This window comes from Caloenas nicobarica, chromosome 3 (assembly GCF_036013445.1).
Source record: "Caloenas nicobarica isolate bCalNic1 chromosome 3, bCalNic1.hap1, whole genome shotgun sequence".
Classification (NCBI taxonomy): Eukaryota; Metazoa; Chordata; class Aves; order Columbiformes; family Columbidae; genus Caloenas; species Caloenas nicobarica.
The window spans coordinates 2,563,711-2,584,865 of NC_088247.1; the positions used below are offsets into that span (position 1 = coordinate 2,563,711).

General features: G+C 44.5%; 1 protein-coding gene across 14 annotated transcripts in view; it reads left to right on the plus strand.

Moving 5' to 3' along the window:
- Positions 1 to 21,155, plus strand: part of HMBOX1 (homeobox containing 1) — a 125,364-nt gene that overhangs the window by 45,604 nt on the left and 58,605 nt on the right. For 12 of the 14 annotated variants that reach the window (XR_010605894.1, XM_065630415.1, XM_065630427.1 and 9 more), the window contains 3 exons: positions 1,231 to 1,314; positions 15,714 to 16,193; positions 18,090 to 18,175. Coding sequence is in view for 13 of the 14 variants with exons in the window: in XM_065630415.1 (XP_065486487.1) it covers positions 1,292 to 1,314; positions 15,714 to 16,193; positions 18,090 to 18,175 (589 nt within the window). In the remaining variant the exon portion in view is untranslated. The remainder of the gene's footprint in view (positions 1 to 1,230; positions 1,315 to 15,713; positions 16,194 to 18,089; positions 18,176 to 21,155) is intronic. The other 2 variants (XM_065630421.1, XM_065630420.1) reach the window with 1 other exon arrangement.

Sequence of the window (21,155 nt, forward strand, 5' to 3'; positions counted from 1 at the left end):
ACATAAATGATGATGTAGTGGACTCCGTCTGGAAGAGGTGCAGTTGTTCCCAAAGCCCTGGGCAGGTGTGAATCCTGCTCTAGCGGCTGGACCACTCGGAGCCACCGAGAAGAGCCAAGATGCGTCTGTCCACAAGGCTTGGTTGGTAATATTACAGCTATCTCGTTACGGAGCAGAATAAATTATCCCTGTGCTGCTCTACCCACTTGTTTTCTATTCCAACTCGCATACACCCATAGCCTGAAGGAGAAAAATATCCTCTCTGGTTCTTTCTGTGTCTGCCTGGGTATAATATCCTGCCTTTCTCTTTCCTGTTGGTTAATAGTTTGACTTCTGAAGCGCTTTCAGTCCGTGCTAGTTTGTGGAGAAAGCCATCAGCAGTGATAGCTAAAGAAAATTCTATTAGGTCATTCCTTTTCAGAACGTAGCACCTGTCTTCTGAGCTCTTGGCTGATGTTAGCCAAATAATCCTTTTAATAGCTTTTCTGAGTTAAAAGGGTAGGTAACTGTCATAAGGCTAAATGATTGCATAGATTAATTTACTTGTGGCCAAAAGAAATCAATTGTAATTTAAATTTTTGCCTCTGGACTGATTACACTACCAGACATAACTTTCTCCTTAGGAACCCACCATGTGCATTGAAGTGTATGTCTGTGATTAGTTACAGATTATCCGGAATAATGCGAATTGAATATTTCCAGTTTTTAACCTGTGGCTGTACACGAGCTCAAAATACTCACTTGCTTGGCCTTGCTTAGTTCTGTGAAGTATCCATTAGTAACTTGAGTTGTTATAATTCATCGGGTGTTTGGATGCAAAAGAATATTTGCCAGGCTTTAAGAACATGGGTCTGTTGCAGACCATGTCAAAGCTCCCAAAGTGAAGAAAGAGGGTGAGGCTTTAATGGGCCATTGAAAAAAAGAATAAACTGAAAGATCATATAAGAAAATTCAGTGGTTCCAGGGAGCATTTTTCTTAACCATGGCTATATTTAGTGGTTGGTATATATATTCTTGTGCCTTTTAGCAGAGGGATGGATGGACCGGGTGATTGGGAAGGATCCTGAAGGTGCCTTTGTTTTTTTTAACACTACTGCCTGGTGAAACTGCCGTAAGGTTGCCCTGTGGCAGCCGGTTGTATAATTGTAAGTCAGATAACAAGAAATCAGAATGTATTTGCCTTTCGTAGAAATCTCTGACATTCTTATTTCTTTTCATCGTGTCTTACAGAATGGTGAATAACACTGAAGACCCTCAAGAGGCTTTATAACGTCCCATCCCCATGTAAAGTATGCTCAGAACTTTTCCAGTAGTGTAAGTACAAACTAAAAAAAAAACCCCACAGAAATCCATTGTTCAAGAGTTGGTTGGGGGGGGTTCCTGTTAATTTGTCTCAAAAGAGCAGGGAAATGGTTACTGTGATTATCAGCCATTTGCAGAGTTCTTTTGGTTTGGTATTTGCGAAGACGTTTAAACCAAGGAACAGTAGCATTTAATTCTTCACTTGGTCTGGCTGTTACGTTATTTCTGCTTTTCTGTTGGTGAAAGAGAAGGAAAATCATGCAGTTCTTGCTCAGAGAAAGGGTATTGTTAAAAGAGAGACCTCTGTACATCTACTGAACATACTAGGGCGATACTAGAGCTGTGCAAGAGAGTTTAGCACCACGACAGGCTTGGTGGAAGCGGATGAGTACACCACTGATAGAGTATTTTATAGCAAAAGGAGAGAACTAAGACACCTAATCTAACATTACAATTGGATATTTTGGTCCAAGCAACCACTGAATCCCAGTGCGAATTGAAGTTGTCTGAGTGTCATGCTTGGATTTGAGCCTGTTACTTTGTTCTTTTAAATGACATCTGTTGCGAATCTTAAATGTAATTGTTAAACATGCTGTTTCTTCACTAAATAAGCGAACTAATTCAAAGTTTTGAGCTTGTTGGGATGAAAGGAGAAGTTTGACCTGTCCTGGGCTGTCATCCATCTCCCTCACTGACCGGTCCTATGTCACTGTCCCCAGATCTCTTTTAGAGGCACGACCAAGTGCTTGTCCAGTGGCAATCAGATCCTTGAGGTACTTTGACCTCTTGACTTCTGATTGTACCTCCTGTCAGACTGAGCTGGAAAGAGAAATCCTGTCTACAGAGCAGGTAGCGAGAAACTGGGCTGCTGTGGATGCAGTCGGGTTTTCCCAGATGGATAATTTCAAGGATGAAGTTTTTTCATCGAGCACGCGGATGTTCGTAGTGCAAGTGACAGTGCAGTCACGTATTTCTATAGAGGGAGTCACAGCAAAAAGTGACAACTGCCAGGGGTTTTGTGTTGGAAATGAAACTACTGATGTATTTCAAAAAGGCTTCTTGATACAGCCATTAATTAGTTCCTTTCTGTTGCTGGTGGCTTAGTCTTCTATTCAAAACTAGTGATTTCCTACCTTGTTCCCGGTCCCCTGAGCCACCTCCTCTGCTGTCTTTTTAGCTGGAAATATGTTAGGTTGCAGTATTAAAATCATCCCCCGAAATTGTGAAGATCTAGTTCACAGCAGGAAAGAAGGCTGGAGGTAAAGCCACACTGCCCTGTGCCTCTTTATTTTACTGGTAATTCAGAGTTTGCAGTGTGATCGCAGACTCCTCTGTGCTTTCCATGAGCACAGGACACTCTGTCACCTTTAGCTTTGAATCAGACTTTTAACAGAAATTTCTGAGCTGTGCATTATGTAGTTTTAATTTCCTGTGCTTTAGCTGGATTTCAGTCGCGTTCTGCCCCTGTGCAGCTGGAGTTGGATATCGCGTCGTTCTGTTGCTTTCTGGAATATTTGTGGCACATCGATGTGCGTTGTTCATTGGCTGCCACCCTCCATCGGAGAAGTAGCAGCTTTTGGATTTATTCTAGTATATGGTCATCGAGAATGCAATATAAATATAGGTGAATAATTTTTGGCTGAGTGAAAGCTGAGTTGAACCTATTTGGAAGGGATTAGGGAGTATTAAATTAGAGGAAATGGGGTAAGATGACCCATTTAGGTATAAAGTTTCCAGATTCAACCAGAGATATCTTTTAAGAAGGATAAGTGGGCATCGTGGTTTCAGAAGGGGAAAGAAGAAAACAGAGTCATTTAAAAAAAAATAGCTTGAAGTACTGAACAAGATTATAATTGTACTGAACAAGATTAAAATTGAACAGTCTTAAAACTCCCATGGTTAGAGAGTAGTTTGGTTGTCCCTACCGTGCGGCAGTGTCCTCTGTCAGAAGAGCAAATTAAGCAGCTGGCTGCAATTTACATCTCACCTAATACCTAATTTTTATCTACAGTAGGATGAGAGTCAGTACTCGAGAGGAATTTGAGGCAGATTCTTGATTTTGGTCTCACAGATATTAGTTATTTGTCTGAAACTAAGTCCTTCTGTAGCCAGTGCAAGTGTCTCTCTTTTGGTTTCTCGATAAATATGATGGGAGTAATTGTACTTCCCAGGCTCACGGTAGTCTTGATTAATTAATACGTGTTAATAGTGAGATACGGCCAGCGGTATTTGTGTTGCATGTATGAAACCATCTCTCAGAATATGATTTCTGATAGAACTAGAGAGTTTCAACATAGTCACTTAAAGTTTACCTGAATTATCAGGCTGGTGCTTACGAACCTGCCAGCAGTGACAGAGCTGTTTTGGGAGTGAGTAAAAGCCTCCTGAGTGGAAAGAAAATCAGTGTGAGTAATACAGATGAAAAAGGACTAGATTGAAGCTTTGTCATCATTTAGGAAAAACGACAGAAAGAAAGGAGCAAGTGTGTGAACGATACTGAAGTCAGCACATGTTGAAGAACAGACAGTGGAGCTGCAGTGGCTTAGAAATCCACCGTCTGGCTGAGCGGCCTTAACCGTCCAGCTGCCTTGAAATGTGACACGAAACACGTTAATTAAATGTGAGTGAAAGAGGACTCAGCTAATTTGTTCCTTTTGTCTTCAGTGACAAGGTATCCTGTAAATAGTCAGTGGCTGTAGCAATGTTCAGTTGGCATTTTAAGCTTTTTTAACTGAAACAATGTCTTATCTGAGCCCTTAGTTTTACCTTAAGATAAACCAGATTAGTTAACTCAGGATTTCACAGGCAGCTCGGCCACTCTGAAAGGGACATAAAAGAAAGGACACAGAAAGATTCAAACTTGTCCTGAGAATACAGACTGGGTCTTCTCGATGTCACGCAAGAGGAAATTTCCCTACTTCAGTTCTGGGCTACACAAGAGATGCTGGTTGTATTAAGAGCATTAATCAGCATGTGTGTTTCCTTTTGAAATGGTTTTATATAAACCAAAACTCTAATATGGAAGCAACTGTTGCCAAAAGCCCGTGTTTTTGCCGTTATGATTTACATTCTTCGAGGAGCCACGGTTACCTGTTCCTGAGTTGTTCTCCAGGTATCACCTCTGTCTTCACTAAGACCGTGTGCCAGTAAAACTACACTTGCAAACTGTTTTCTAGTGGAAAAAAAAATTGCTTTGTAGTTAATCACAAAATTAGGGCTACGTAAGTTTCAGTTCTTTGCTGGGTTTGGATTTTAGTTTTCTGGACTAACAAATTTCTCTTTTAAGAAAGTGTGTTACTGCTGGCGATAGGTCCTGAGGCAGAAAGAAGGTGCCTGAAATACTTCAGAACGTCTCCTCTGTCTTTACGTGTGGAAGAGAGGTGGTGGGAATCCTGGTGATGGCATTCCTCGAAACTTGTCCTGCACCTTGTCACGTCTGATGCTATAGATGGACCCTGTAGGATGGCTGTATGTGTGGGGAGAAAAAGCCCAACGTTTGGGCAAGTTCTTGGTCTGCCTTCTTGCAGAATGCCTGCGTAACTTGGTCAAAGTCATTTTGACTTATCTGAAGGCCAGTCCCTTTCTGTGGGCTCTTGGTCTCAAAAGTTAATGTAGTTTTACTTTCCTGCCTCACAGGGATATTCAATAGAAAGATGCACTTCAAGTATTTAGATATTCCAACTAGCAGACCGAAAACAGAAAAATCCTGAGATTCTGTCTCATATTTTATAAAGAATTCGTCAAATTCTGGAGTGAACTGGAAGAGGCAGAAGGCAGGAATGTACCTACCCCTGGAGTCCTGACAGCTGAAAAGCCGGGACTTGCCAGTCTGGGATCTAGGTTAGGCCCATGTCTCAGTTTTATTGCCACGCTGACTCTGTTTCTTCCTGTGGGTTAAAGGCTTTTTTTCGGTGTTTTGGTGAGATTTGCGTAGCTGTGTAACTCAAGCCCACAAGTCCTGCCCTGATTCTGTTACAGAGCTTATATATCCAAAGTTTAGTCTTTGGCTCCCGAGTCCAATGGCTCCTCCTTTGCTCTTGGCACAGGTTTGGGCTTTGGGCCCCGGTTCAGCTCTCAGCTGCCACTACAGCTTTTCTCTCTGTTTGTTATTCCTCCTGGTCCCTCATTCTGCCCTTGAATCCAGCCTCAGAGTTTGAATTCCAGCCTCGTTGCTGTAGAATTGCAACAATAGTAGGAAACCCAGATTTTAGAAGAAGGGAAGGTTAGGGTTAGACAGATAAGGTGTCGGTGTGAATCAGTCTGTGCCTTGAGTAGAATTCAGAAGTATCTGGCTCCCAGCCCTGTGCTTAGTCAGAGGTCAGTCCCTTTTGTAAGACTTGGATTATGACAATAATTGGCATTTATATTATATTTTTGCCTTGTAAGATCGATCTCGAATTCTCTCTATCCCAAAGATGTAAAGCAGATACTATAAAGCAGAGTAAGTTACTCACCCAAGTGGAATCAGTGGCAGAACTGCCAGGATTTGCTCACTGCCAGTGTGCCAGCATCCAGTAAAAAATACCTGATCGGCAGTGAAGAATTTCAAAGACTGAGTGGAAGAACAGCTTGTGTAGAGGAAGAGATTCTGGGTTTGGGGCTCTTTAACTAGCTGAGAAACTTGAAGCCTCCTGAAGAAATGATGTGTTGATATTCTGCTCTCAGCTTGCCTTCCATAATTTGTGTAGCGGTGAGTATTTGATTACGTTGGATTTATTTTCAGAAGTTTCAGGCTGCTCTTATTAACTGTCACCATTTTGATCGAAAGCGTACGGCAGCGTTCTGCCTTCGTAAGGCAGCGTTTTGCATTCATAAACAGACCCGGTGACGCTTAACCTCGATAGATCAGCTTGTAGCCTGATTTCGCTCCCTGCTGCAAGGCGAGGCTCTCGTTTCCCCGGGATGAGAGCAGTCATTACCAGCCTTACATTCTGTTTGTGAATCAGGATGAATGGGAGTAGAGCCCTCTTTGAAAATCAGAACTGAGAGATGCAACTGCGGGAGATAATTATGCTAACGTATGGATGAGAGTGGCTCTGTGTTCCTTGACACGATGAGCACTTGAGGCCTGATTTTTTTCCTCTCTCTTGAAAACGGGTACAACTCTGCTGAAAATACTGGAGTTACAACTGATGAGCACAAGTGTTGGCTCAGATGAGTCAGATCCTTAATCCTCTGTTGCGCCCCAGAATTCACAGCATCAGCTACTGTTTTGAAAGCAGCTTTGCTTCATCGGCGAGGTGGATCGAGAACTGGCTGGATGGCAGAGCTCAGAGGGTTGTGATCAGTGTTGGAGGCCTGTGCTTAGTGGGGATCCCCAGGGGTCAGTACTGGGTCCAGTCCTGTTCAACCTGTTCATCAATGACCTGGATGGGGAGACCAGGTGCACCCTGAGCAAGTTTGCCGATGATCCCAAACTGGGAGGATGGGCTGACACACCGGAGGCCGTGCTGCCATCCAGAGACCTAGCCAGGCTGGAGGGCTGGGCAGAGAAGAACCTGATGAGGTTCAACGAGGGCAAGTGTAGGGTCCTGCAGCTGGGGAGGAACAACCCCAGGCACCAGTGCAGGTTGGGGCTGAGCTGCTGGAAAGCAGCTCTGCAGAGAAGGACCTGGGAGTTCTGGTGGACAACAGGGTGACCATGAGCCAGCAATGTGCCCTGTGGCCAAGAGGCCAATGGGACCTGGGGTGCATCAGGAAGAGTGTGAGCAGCAGGTGGAGGGAGGTTGTTCCTCCCCCTCTGCTCTGCCCTGGGGAGGCCCCATCTGCAGTTGTGTGTCCAGTTCTGGGCTCCCCAGTTGAAGAAGGACAAGGAATTACTGGAGGGAGTCCAGCGGAGGGACACAAAGATGCTGAGGGGTCTGGAGCATCTTTGTGATGAGGAGACACTGAGAGAGCTGGGGCTGTTGAGCTGGAGAAGAGAAGCTGAGAGGGATCTGATCAATGGGCTCAATATCTCAGGGTGGGTGTCAGAGGATGGAGCAGACTGTTCAGTGGTGCCCAACGGCAGGGTGAGGGGCAACGGGCACAGACTGAAACACAGGAGGGTCCATGTGAACATGGGGAGAAACTTCTTTGCTGGGAGGTGCCAGAGCCTGGCCCAGGCTGCCCAGAGCGGCTGTGGAGTCTCCTTCTCTGCAGACATTCAAACCCGCCTGGACCGACCTGTGTGATCTGCTCTGGTGACCCTGCGTGAGCAGGGGGGTTGGACTGGGGGATCTCCAGAGGTCCCTTCACCCGCAGTCCGTCCCTGAGTCTCTAATATGGTGCAAAGCTTTGGGCGTTTCCGAAACATCTAAATTGGCTTTGAGTAAAAGTTGATGCACTTGTTCAGTAAGAATGGAAAAGGCCAAATATGCCAGTTTTGCTCCAGCGGTGTCTTAGAGCTGCACTTGATGGGTCACAGTCTTTGCCTCTCACCACGTACATGTGTTTGCTCTGTGATACACATTAACTGCTCTGCTTGTGGAACAGCTGTAGCTCAGAATGAAAGTCCCTCTTTTGAGCGTCTTATAAGAACCAGCTGCATCCTTTGGGGTGGGTAGCCGTGGGTGAGATGTAGGAAAGGAAGGAGGAGTCAATGAAACTTTGGCTCTCGTCAAAATGTGTGGAGAGAGAAACAAGTTTGCATGATATAAAGCATGGTTTAAAAATTAACAGACTGGGCAACTGGAAGCGGAATTTCTTTGTAGTCACAGCTTCTGATAGAAAGCATCCAGAGCGATAGTTCACACGAATTAGGTTGTTGAATATCAGGTCGGTTGATAAGCAAATCCTATTGCCTTTGGAAAGAGCCGTGCCATCCTTAACATCCATTTTTGCTTGTTCTGTAAAACAAAGACCTCACGTAAGAAGGGAAACGTAACAGCCCGGTCGGACTGAACGAGGATCCTTGCACTGGTGCGTGCTCTGGGCATGCAAAGCCAACACAACCGCTCTCTCTGCTCTGTATTTTTAAGAGCTGGAAGACATCCATCTCCGCGGTCGTTCAGGTAGTTTCACTGGTAGCTAAATACAGGAGAAAACTGGCAGGCTGGGGAGTTCAAGCTGTGAGAAAGACTGTGATAGTTCAAACACTTGTTTAGGTAACTAGTTGTAGAAAGAAATAATTTTGCTAAATGCTTTGGGATAACCTTCTTCAGCTGAAAAGTAGGTTTACTTTGTGATTGTCTTCTTCTGTTTAAAGGGCAAGAATGTGTTCAATGACACCAAGAAAGTGCATGTTCAGTTGCAAAAAATGATGATGTTATAAAAAATAAGATACAACTTCTGGAGATACTGTTAAGAGGACAGTGTGTTGAAGTCCTGCCCTGGACCAGCACTATATGCTGTATGTCAACGATGGGCAGAACTTGGCATCTCTCCCCATCCTGTTCGCCATAGTTGATGCGACTTTATCAGAATCATTCTTAAACCAATTACCAGACCTAGGATCCTGTTCTGAACAGTTTGGCTCCAGCCCACATGCACATTATGCAGATTATATCAAATATGCATCTTATATCAAAAAGCACAACTGGTTTTGTAAAGTCTTGAGCTTTGCAGGGCTAATTAGATAAAGCAGTGAGTTTTAATGGAAATTTGGAGAAGCACCTCTGCAGAAGAGGATCTCTTCAGTGATGCTACAGTACTTCATACTCATATATTGTGAGTAGAAGAGTGGAAAAAATGATCTCTTGTGATCATGAAAGAGTCCAGAGCCATTTTCTCAAGTGTTAGAGGTGTTAAGGCTGGTGTCTGGCCTTATTCCCAAACGGGTAATTGAATTGCTTTGAACTTCTGCAAGTTCAATTGGACGTGGACTTAGCTGGTAGCTGTTTTTACGGGATTATTCCGCTGTGTTCCATCACCTAGAAAGTTGGTGTCGGGTAAATGATTCTTGCATCTGCCGTGGGCTTGGGCTAGGATAATAGGTGAGAAAACCTTTCTGCGTTTTTCCTTATATTCTCTATGAGATGCAGGAAGATAAGGGAAGAGCACACCTCTGTATCTGGCCACATACCCACATTCCAGGTCAGTACTTTCAAAATAAGGGTGAAATTCATACAAAAAAAAGAGGCTAAATAAGTCTTGGTGGTATAAGAAGGAAAAAAACAATGATATTGAGAGCAATTATGCCGCTAAAGAGCCTTCACTCCAGAAGGAGTTAGAACTGGAAACGAGTGATGCCACATCTGGCTGGTTGAGACCTGCTGGATATTTTATATCTGTGGATTTGGGAGTGAAAATAGTTCTTTTTTTTTTATTTAGCTCCTTATAGTTCCCCTTTCAATCTGATATTCAGATTCCTTTTGGATGAGCCAGGAAAGATAAGCCTGAAGTTTTAATGCTTTATAAAAACCAAGAGGCAGTAAGTGAAACTGGGCCGTCTTGGGGTGTGACTGCCAACTTAATGTAAGAAATGTAAATAAGTTTGATATTTTAAGCTACCCTTTTTTTCTGTCACGGTCCAGATAAACTCAATTCATTTTAAGGGCCAGATTCAGTTGTTAACAAATTGATTCATTTTAGCTTTGAGTTTAATTAGGACTTTGCAGAGGTCTCGCTTTCGAAATCTGGGGGAGAACAACACATGGCAGTTCCCTTGATTGGTGCTTTTTTTGAATATCACCCCCAGGAAATCTGACAGCCCATCCTAACTGGTGGGTTCGAAGATAACAGCCTGTGATTTTAAGCTCAGATCTGCTAGTCCTGAGGATATTTTGCTCCACCGGCAGCAGAGTTTGCCCAAGTTTGAGCACGGCAAAGCAGTCGGTCACAGGCTTCGTTCTCTGGAAAAGTATTTGCTATCTTTATTTTCTCCTGCACACCCCCAATCATTTTGCTGGTCTCTATTTTATTTTGCTTCTTGTAACTCTTGCAGTTGATTGTATTTCACAGGGAAAAAGAGGGGGGAAGCAAATTAAATTATAGCCAGGCAGAGGTGTTCGGGAGGATAAGAGGCTCTTACAGCAGTGTGGGAGACATGAAGTAGTAGAGAATATCCATTAATTAATGAGGTGAATGAAATTATCATGCTTCCAAAATGGCTGATTTACTTAACTTCTTGTAAATTGATCTTTAAACAGGGTAAGCTTATTAAAATATTTAAAAAAGGGAAAATAAGTGAAGCCCTGCTAGAGGAACAGTTCTAAATAACATTACTGTAGTTATTCATTAAAGAGCAGTAGATAGTTGGCAATGTTGGAACATGTTCAATAATGCCAAGTTTTGCAATATTTGGTTCGGGTTTTTAATAGAAAATTCCCAGTTTCCGCAGTTAGTTTCAATACATAAAACTCACTCAGAAACATTGTTTCTAGATCTCATGGTTGTGTAGAGAATCATTTGAAAATCTGAATAGGATTTTCAAAACAGACCCATAAGCAGTATGTCAGATGCAGTGTCTGCAGTGTATGTACATATAGGCAAGGCAGATTTTGCATCCATATGTGACATTAGTGAGACCAGCAATGAGATTCTGTATCTGATTTTGGTGTTCTGGATAATTTTTCGACGCTTAAAAGGATAAGAAGTTGTCTAAAAGGGTTGAGGGGATAGAATAATACTTTGTGTGGACAAGACATATAATTGATTTTGGTTTTAGAATTTTGTTGTTGTCGTGTTTTTGTTGTTTTGGTTTTTTTTTTCAAATGGCCAACATTTTTCCAGTGATCACGTTAAACAGAGTATAATGGATTTGACAGGTTTTCTACTCTTAGAATGCTTTCTCCAGGCCTTTTAGAAGCAGTCCACAGGTAAATGGGACTCTGTAGAACACACGTGGGAAATCGTTGAATATCTTATTTTTACGGCAGAGGGCGGCCTTGTCCAGCAGCCCTCGCATCCCTCTGCGACTGGAATCGCTGCACGTGCACAGCGGAAACCTCTGCGTCAAAGTGGGACGAAAGCTCAGGAAGCGCAGACCGGATGAATGGACGGTGAGATGGATCCAGAGCTGGCTGGATGGCAGAGCTCAGAGGGTTGTGATCAGTGTTGGAGGCCTGTGCTTAGTGGGGATCCCCAGGGGTCAGTACTGGGTCCAGTCCTGTTCAACCTGTTCATCAATGACCTGGATGGGGAGACCGGGTGCACCCTGAGCAAGTTTGCCGATGATCCCAAACTGGGAGGACGGGCTGACACACCGGAGGCCGTGCTGCCATCCAGAGACCTGGCCAGGCTGGAGGGCTGGGCAGAGAAGAACCTGATGAAGTTCAACAAGGGCAAGTGCAGGGTCCTGCAGCTGTGGAGGAACAACCCCAGGCACCAGTGCAGGTTGGGGCTGAGCTGCTGGAAAGCTGCTCTGCAGAGAAGGACCTGGGAGTTCTGGGGGACAACAGGGTGACCATGAGCCAACAATGTGCCCTGTGGCCAAGAGGCCAATGGGACCTGGGGTGCATGAGGAAGAGTGTGAGCAGCAGGTGGAGGGAGGTTGTTCCTCCCCCTCTGCTCTGCCCTGGGGAGGCCCCATCTGCAGTTGTGTGTCCAGTTCTGGGCTCCCCAGTTGAAGAAGGACAAGGAATTACTGGAGGGAGTCCAGCGGAGGGACACGAAGATGCTGAGGGGTCTGGAGCATCTTTGTGATGAGGAGAGACTGAGAGAGCTGGGGCTGTTGAGCTGGAGAAGAGAAGCTGAGAGGGATCTGATCAATGGGATCGATATCTCAGGGTGGGTGTCAGAGGATGGAGCAGACTCTGGTCAGTGGTGCCCAACGCCAGGGTGAGGGGCAACGGGCACAGACTGAAACACAGGAGGGTCCATGTGAACATGAGGAGAAACTTCTTTGCTGGGAGGTGCCAGAGCCTGGCCCAGGCTGCCCAGAGCGGCTGTGGAGTCTCCTTCTCTGGAGACATTCAAACCCGCCTGGACCGACCTGTGTGATCTGCTCTGGTGACCCTGCGTGAGCAGGGGGGTTGGACTGGGGGATCTCCAGAGGTCCCTTTAACCCCAACCAGGCTGGGATCCTGTGAAACTAAAGACCAGGTCCCTTTCCCTCGTACAGCTGCATAAGACAAAAGGTCAACCCTTTCTCTTGTATTTAAGAACACTGCAGTTCATTATGTGTAACTCACTAGTAATTCACTAAAGGATAATTAGAATTCACTAAAGGATAATTAGGATTCACTAAAGGATTCTGTGTTATTCACTAAAGGATATTAATTTGGCCTGAGAACCCACATCTAGAAGCTGAGCCCTGACCTATTAGACAAATTAGGGATAACGCCCAAATTTTAAAAGAGAAGGACTGACTGTGGCAACAAACTGGAGGGAATGGTAAGTTCTGTGTTGCTCAATGTTTTTGAAGCCATCTGGAAAGTTTTGTTTTTGTCAGATGTGAGTTTTTTGGGTCGCGGGGCTAGAAGGGCAAAACTTTTGGGTTTCTAGGTCTGTGACAAACTGGAGATTAAACTAGATAATCTAAAGTATGTTTTGGTATTAAGCATCAAAGAGTCAAGTAAGAATTTAGAGTAGAGGTAAGTCTGGTTGGAGGTTCTGGTTCATTAGATTTCTCCAGTTTGACAACATACTTGAGCACGTGAAACTTGGTGTTGACAGAAAAATAACCCAGGAAATGGTGACATTAGAAATACAGGTAAGAAATGACAGAAAAGGGTTTATCTCCAAGAAACGGCAAGCTCGCTTATCTGGTGAAAAGCATCTCAAGGCCAGGTGTTTAAGAAGAGATTTTCTCTTTCAAAACCAGCACTGATTTGGGGGGTTTCAGGCTGTGTGGGAGTCTGTGATATGAGTCAGTAAGTCAGTGTGACACTTTCTTCTCACAAAGCTCGGAGAAAAGGATCTGCCAGCCCCACCGCAGAGGCCAAACCTAGAACACGGCGTCTCCTTTCCAAATGCTCCTTGACAAGCTCGGAACGTCTCTGTCTGAGATGCGACTTCCAAATTTGAGTCGTTACAATTCCAGTCAGTTGCTCGTCTACTGTTGCCTTGGCTGCTGCGCCCTCCTTTTAGTAGAATAATCTAGGTGCTTGTCTTTTAAAATTTAAAATGCCTTGTACGTTTTCGGTAATCAATTGTCCCAAGGACAGCACATTCCTGTTGGACCGAAGCACTTGTATGGCTGTAGTTAGTCTGTCTTCTCATATAGTCATTTTCTTGGATGGGAATCATCCCCTTGCATTGTCCTCCTGCTTCCTTCTCCCACATACTAAAACAATGAAAGGGTCTCAATATTTGCCTGATAACGCCAGAGACAGGAGCTCCATCTCATTTCTGTATTTTCCAGGCTGCAAATGCCATTTTTGTAGGTTCATGCATCCTGGCTTTGTGGCACCACATCTGTATGGCTACTCTCTGGCTACAGCTCCACCAAGCAAACCCGTTCTCGGTACTGTTCTTCAGCCCCAGGGCCCCTCAGCCACATCCCCTACTGACACCTTTAGGCTTGAGACCAAGGGGCTGCATCCAAACAGAGCGTTTGTGGTTTCTGCTCCGTGTAAAATCTTGAAAAAAGCCTTTGAATCGGTCAGGAGTGCACTGGGTGACCAGAACTGTTACAGCTGGTTAATGATGCTGCAGATGACTGTGTGTAGATGCTACGGTGCCTCTTCTGGGCACGGTTTAATTTACCAATGCTGATGTGGCCGTACCTCTCTTCTCCCAAGTAACAAGTGATAGGACAGGCGGAATGGCCTCAAGTTGCACCAGGGAAGGTTCAGATTGGATATTATGAAAAAATTCTTCATGGAAGGGGTTGGGAAGCATTGGAACAGGCTGCCTAGGGCAGTGGTGGAGTCACCATCCCCGGAGGTGTTTAAAAGGCATATATGCAAGGTTCTTAGGGACGTGGTTTAGTGCTAGAGTTAGGTTGTGCTTGGACTCGATGATCTTGAGGGTCTCTTCCAACTGAAATGATTCTGTGATTCAAGGATACACCTGTTCCCATTGCCTAGTGAGGTCCGTGCTGGGACATGTCACTCACCTGAAGAGATTCCTTCGCTACACCCCCAGAACCTATGAGCTTGATTTACTTTACTGTGATTCATGTAGCTGAAAAAAAAAAGGCTAAAGTACAACAATTCAAAAAGTTCTGTGGCTCCTGTTGGGGACTTTGCTGTGCCAGGGCAGAAATGGAAATGAGGAGTGATCTTCAAAATTTGCAGAGAGAAATAAGCAGCCCTGTCCCTGGAAGGTCTGGCACAATCCTGGGAGCCACCGTCCCTCTTTGGGTTCTCACAAGGTCCTTGGAATTCTTCCTTGGCTTTCCCGAGGCTGCTCTTTGTCTGTTCTCACTTGCAGGGGTTGTATATGAGCTCTGTCATGTCTCCTGGAGTTTGAGTGATCTCTTCACCCTGCTCTCCTGCAGAAATTGTAATAAAACCTCGACTCGTAAGAGGATTCGCAGGAAGGATGGAAAATGCCTTGATCTCTTTGCCAAGTTCTGTCTGCCCTCCATCTGCCATCCCTTCTTCTCAAGATCTTGAGTTCTGAAGGAGGTGATCTTGTCGTTTTTATGCCATTTGCATCTGTAGTGAGGAGACTTAGGAAAGAAAAGAGATCAAGAGAGCATGTTGTGATTTTTTTCTATTTTTTTTTCCCGTTTCCATTTCTGGGCTTTGCAGTGAATACATAGGATGTTTGTTTTTCTGGTACCATGGGAAGTTTAGGAGTTAAGAATGCTTTTGATGAGCCACCATGATGAGTTACACGGGAAGCCTGTCTTTGGAGGGGAAAAGGCTGTAGACTTATTTCTTTAAATGAAAGCTCAGTAGTAATTGGATGTGCTGCACGTTCCTTGTTAGGGCAGGTGATCTGTGACAACATTTAGGTTCAAAAGTTACTGACTTCAGAAATGGAACTTCAGAAATGGGACTTCAGTCAAATCAACTTTGGTCCTACAGGCCACTAGAGTTTCCGCTCGGTGTGTTTTTATCTTCTTTTTTTTTTCAGGTAGCAACAAAAAGTTAGGGCGACGTGAACTCTTCATACTTCAGATTCGAAAGAGTTGCAATTCATAAATCTCGTGTCATAACTGCTTAAAACTTTTCCAGAAAAGCTCAGCACCTGGCCTTGACCTAACAGGTTTGGCATCTGGGATTTCTGTCTGCTGGGTACTTAGTGATGCGCAAAATTTTGTCTAAAATAAAGTTGTAGCCTTTGAGCAACCACTGTCTGCCTGTGGCAGCAGTTTATCAAAAGGGGAGTAACTGCAGGTTTGTTGTAGAAGGTGTAGGGAATGCTGGTAGAAGAGAGAAATGCTATTTGGGCATTTCAAAGAAAATAAGCTTTTTGGCGCATAATTAGACTGGCATTCATGGCAGGTTGTTTGGAGGTGGACTTTGGGCTGACATCTGTTGTGTGTGACTTCAAGTGTTGGAGCAGAATTGATCTTACCCGCCTGTGAGGTACTTTCCGTGTACCACAGAGAACTCTTGAACTGAACGATTTGCTTTTACATTTTACCTTGTTTTTAGCCTGCTGGAAACCATGTCTCACTACACAGACGAACCAAGATTTACCATCGAGCAGATAGACCTGCTTCAGCGCCTGAGACGGACGGGAATGACCAGACATGAGATCCTCCACGCGCTGGAAACCTTGGATCGTCTTGATCAAGAGCATAGTGACAAATTTGGAAGAAGGTCCAGCTACGGAGGTGGTTCCTACAGCAACAGCACCAACAACGTCCCAGCGTCATCTTCTACAGCCACAGCTTCAACACAGACCCAGCATTCTGGGATGTCCCCATCGCCGAGCAACAGTTACGACACCTCCCCACAGCCTTGCACTACTAATCAGAACGGGAGGGAGAGTAACGAGCGGTTGTCTGCGTTCAACGGGAAGATGTCACCCACCCGCTACCCACTTGCCAACAGCTTGGCTCAAAGGTCGTACAGTTTTGAAGCTTCTGAAGAGGACTTGGACATTGATGACAAAGTGGAGGAACTGATGAGGTTAGTAGAAGTCTTTGTAAAATGTTTGGAAAGTCAGAGTGAGAAGTCCCGCAGAAGAAATCTGCGTCCTGGAGGACTTCTGGAGTAGTGATAGGTGTTACTGAGAAGGTGGGAACCTGCCAGATCCTGAGTGGTCACGATCTCACCTGCCTCTCAGTCTTGTGTAGACAACCCTGGCCTCGCATGGCCATCCCACAGGCTGTGGTACTCTTGAAACATTTTTTTTCTTGTGCTGTACAAAAAAATTGATGTTAGCGCACTAAATTTCTGCCCTACTCTTATTCAAAAGACTTCTGGGTGTCAGTTAATGACTCCTCCTCCACTTCATACCAGTTGTATTTCATTCCATATACAGGGGGAGCAGGGAATCTACTCGGTTAATGCTTTCCTGTGGGATCTGCTCAGAGTTTGCGGCAGGGACAGACCCTCTGGGATGTGCACAGTCTGCCGGTTGGCATAGGAAAATACAAATAATAACGAAGCAGCGCAAATCTTCAGTGAGAGCCACTTGGGTTGGGTTTTTTTTTCCAGACTGACCTTCCTTTACTTGTAGCGGCTTCATTTTCAGCATTACGGCAAAGATGAAAGGAGGGGATTACGCCACGGAGGATGAAAGTCAGAGTCAGTGGGCTTGATAAGAAAAATAAGAAGAAAGGCCAAATGTCTCAAAACAATTTTGGTCATAATGTTGGAATGTCTCTTTTTCCCCCAAATCGCAACATTTATGAAATACCTGTGAGAGAACTAGAGTCCATAAGCTCTGGGGTGAAAATATGTTTGAAGTAGTTTGGAGATGTGGGGTAAAGGTGTGACTTTTGGGGGAGAGGATTAGAGATGAGTAACAAAAGCCGATAAAGCTCATTTACTGCCAGCTGCAGGATAATGGAATAATGCAGGGAGATGGTGAGTATAGCAGAGTGCAGGAGTTCCCATCGCTGAAGTTTAATCGTTCCTTTGAGTTTTGGGTTCCTGTGCAATAAGTCTCAGGTAACGCTTTTAGCGCTTATTTAAACTGAAACCACTTTGGTTTGCAGACATATGGAGGATGAGCGTTAGGTAGGGAAATAAAAACGAGCCCACAATGTAGCATTTATTTTACATTTACATTTGCAAGGTTGAATCTGCCTTGAGTGCTGCTGGGGCAGGAGGAGAGAAGGGGAGGGGAAATCACCAAATAATAAAGCCTAATAAAGTCTGATTTTAATTGTCTGCCCTTCTCTGGAAGGGAGGGAGGAAGAGCAGGGACAAGTATGCGGTTACTGCAACTAAAATTTGCTGCATATCACACAGTCCCTGTGCAACCTCCAAATCATTTACTTTTTAGCAGTTTTAGTCTCTTCTGAACTATCTTTGCACACCTTGTAAAAGTCATACAAAGGCTTCAAATAACTGGCACTTGTTCATTCCGCTCAAGCTGGGGACTCAGCAGGTAGGAGTGGGGGACAGGGGCTGCAAAATCCTTTCTCCTTTGGGTCTTTTCCTTGAGCGCTTGGAGGAGATTTGTGTGTGTATATTCATTTGTGTAGCTAACCATGCAGACCCTGCTATCCTTTATTTTTTATTTTTGCGCCTCGTTTTTATGACCGAGGTTTTTTATGCTGGTACGAGAGATTTATTCATCCCCATGTAATGAAACTTTGTACATTCCATATGGCAGCGCTGCACCTAATATGAATTATATAGGACATGAGTCATCCATTCTGCTGCTGGGGTACTTTGATCAAACGTGACACTTGTTAAAAGAAGTGTCCACTGCTGAGGCACTTGGACAATTTTAATGCCTGCCTTTCCCACTCCTCGTCCCCTAAATACAGGAAATAAAGCTATTCTGCATCTTCAAAGTGCACTTTGGTCTGTCCGTCTTTTTGTGTGTTCTTTTTTTTTTTGTTTTGGTAGGAGGGACAGCAGTGTGATCAAGGAGGAAATCAAAGCCTTCCTGGCCAATCGGAGAATTTCCCAAGCAGTCGTTGCACAGGTAACAGGTAAGAGCTTGGGGAGCCCTTTCTTCATCTGGGGAAAAACTGTGTCTAACTGTCAATGGGCGCGCGGTGCAGATGTTGGAATATTGCTTGGCTTTCTGCATTGCAGTGCAGATCTGTCAGCTTAGTCATGATAATGTATGCCTTTGATTTAAGACCCATTGTCCCGCACATCATGGAACTTCCCCAGTGAATCACTTTTTCTTTTTTCCTTTTTTTTTTTTCTTGTGGCTTGTGCTAGCAGATTTTATTTTACAGCATTATAATCAGCCCGAAGTTCTTATCTTAAAATGAAAATGCTTTTCCTTAATTCTTAGACCGTTTGTTGAGTGCAGCAAATAGATGTGTATCTGCACCTCTGTGTATGGAGAGATATGTAGTTATATTATAAAATGTATGTGAAGAGTCAGGAGACTCAGCTATAGCTGGTATTGTTACATCCAGGAGTCAGATTATGACATTTTGAAGTTTTTCAGTCACTTGCCTTTGAGTCACAATTAATGAAAATCAGATGTGAGGTTGAGGGTATCACCAGATTAGCTCAGATTTTACCTAGAAGGAGCAGTAGTTATTTTTTTGCCCTGTACCTTCTCTCTTTGACATTCAGGACAAGTGACCACATTGCAGAGATTTTATTCCTTGGGTGTGTTTCTAGAGCTCTCCACACACAGTAACAAAGTCTTTCTGCTCCTCCATAGAGTTGGGTGCTGTTATTTCTCCTTTCAGGCTCACACTGCTTGTCCGAACAGCATAACTGGTTGCAAATTTAGGATGAAGATTGATGATAATATACAGAGTGCTCAATCCCATGTTATACCTACAACATTTATTCATTTTTAAACCCAAGCTTGAATGAAGATCTTGAAATAGATTGTTTTTAAGGCTCCTTGATGACTAGGAATGCCGAAGCAGCAGGAGGGAAGTTGTTCTTTTATGATATTTTCAGTTTTTGAAATGTCATAAGAACCCATCTGGCTGGGAGATGCAGGTTTGCAGACACACGAGCAGTTGGGGTAGGCAGGAGTGGGTATCTGAGCCACAGAGCCGGGAATTACAGAATCACAGAATCCCAGCCTGGTTGGGGTTGAAGGGACCTCTGGAGATCCCCCAGTCCAACCCCCCTGCTCACGCAGGGTCACCAGAGCAGATCACACAGGTCGGTCCAGGCGGGTTTGAATGTCTGCAGAGAAGGAGACTCCACAGCCGCTCTGGGCAGCCTGGGCCAGGCTCTGGCACCTCCCAGCAAAGAAGTTTCTCCTCATGTTCACACGGACCCTCCTGTGTTTCAGTCTGTGCCCGTTGCCCCTCACCCTGGTGTTGGGCACCACTGACCAGAGTCTGCTCCATCCTCTGACACCCACCCTGAGATATCGATCCCATTGATCAGACCCCTCTCAGTCTTCCACGTCTCCAGCTCTTCTCTATGATCTTGGGCAAAATTAGTTGTCCTTCTCTGCTTTCACTTTCTTCTGTAAAATAATGAGACAAACATTTTGTATAACTCTAGGGATGTCATTATCCTTATCAGATTTTAGTATTAGTACTCAAAAAATTAAATGCTGTCCTCAGTTGCTAACCTCAGTTGCTTAAATTGTAACCGAACTGTGAAGTTTTGATAGTTAGTGGGAGATTCACCTATTTTGGTGTAATCCTTGCCCGAGTATAGTCCTGGAGTAGCCCACCTCTGAATTAACGTCTGTATAGCTTTTTATGAGGGCAAACAACAGAAAAGCTTCTGATTCTGAGACTGAGCCTGAAGGTTCCAGCACCCTTCACGTCTACCAGCAAGTCATACAAGCTTCCCTTCAGGAGGAGAGCGATGCAGACAGAAAAAATTGCAGGAGGAGAGCATTTCCAAAACAGGCCAGCATTTTGACTTTGGTCAGTGGGACCTACTGCATGCAGGGCTAGTGGATCAGAATCACCACCCCGAATCTAAGACAGAGTCTGTATTGGTAAAAGTAATTGATTTAATTAGCCAGGTGTCTCAGTGCACGTCTTGATACCCCATGCAGACTGTAGCAAGGGCAAGACCGGTCTTTTCACTCCTGATCATTCTTTTTCCTTCAATTTTCAATCTGCTCTCTTGGATTTCAGTTGTTGAAGTCATTAAGTCGGTGTTCAGGCTTTGGGAGCTTTCCCAGACTATTCTTCCTGGGAGTAAATGGCACCATCCACCTCGTATGTAGTAGATTGAAGTTTCACACCCATCCCACTCAAGCCTGCTGTGGAACATGGGGGGAAATCCAGAATGCACATGCACAGTGAGCAGAGAAAATACTGCTCGATGTCTCTTTCTAGCCTCTCGGTGAGGCAGACTGAAGACTAATGGTATTATTATTATCTTGTTTTTAAGCCAAATCAATGGGAAACAAGGGAGATCTAAAGGTTAAATGGCTGTGTCCTTTTGCAGCTGACCCAGTAGTGTTTCCATGGACCTTTCAAATAAGAAAAGAAAGTGGTATTTTGCACGAGGCAGCTTCTCAAGCAGAGAAGTGCTGCACCGATCTCTTCCTCCCACTGCCCTTTGCATCTGAACCATGTCATCCTCCATACGCTTGGTGGGAAGGTCTACAAGAGCTGATTCATTTAAAATATATAAATACATAAGTAAGCAGATGTGTAGTACTTTTGTACCACTAGTAAGTACATAGTTATGGCTTATCTGAAAGGATGTTTGAGGACCAGATTAAAGAGTGTGCTCAGCACTACCAGAGAGGAACATCCGCTCCCTTTCAAAAGCACGGGATGGTGAAGAGTGACTGAAAACAGCTGGCGACAGAGACCTGGAACAGAAAACGTGTCCCAGGTCTCTCACTTCCAGAGTTCTTAGGCCTGATGAGTGCTGCTTGACTTGTGTGTTCTTCAGATGTATCCAACATCCCCTTCAGCTGTGAGACACGCTCCCAAGGAAGGCCTGGAAACCACTTTTGGTTCATTAAGCAAGTGGTTTTTATAGATAGAGGTAATGCTTTGCAGAATA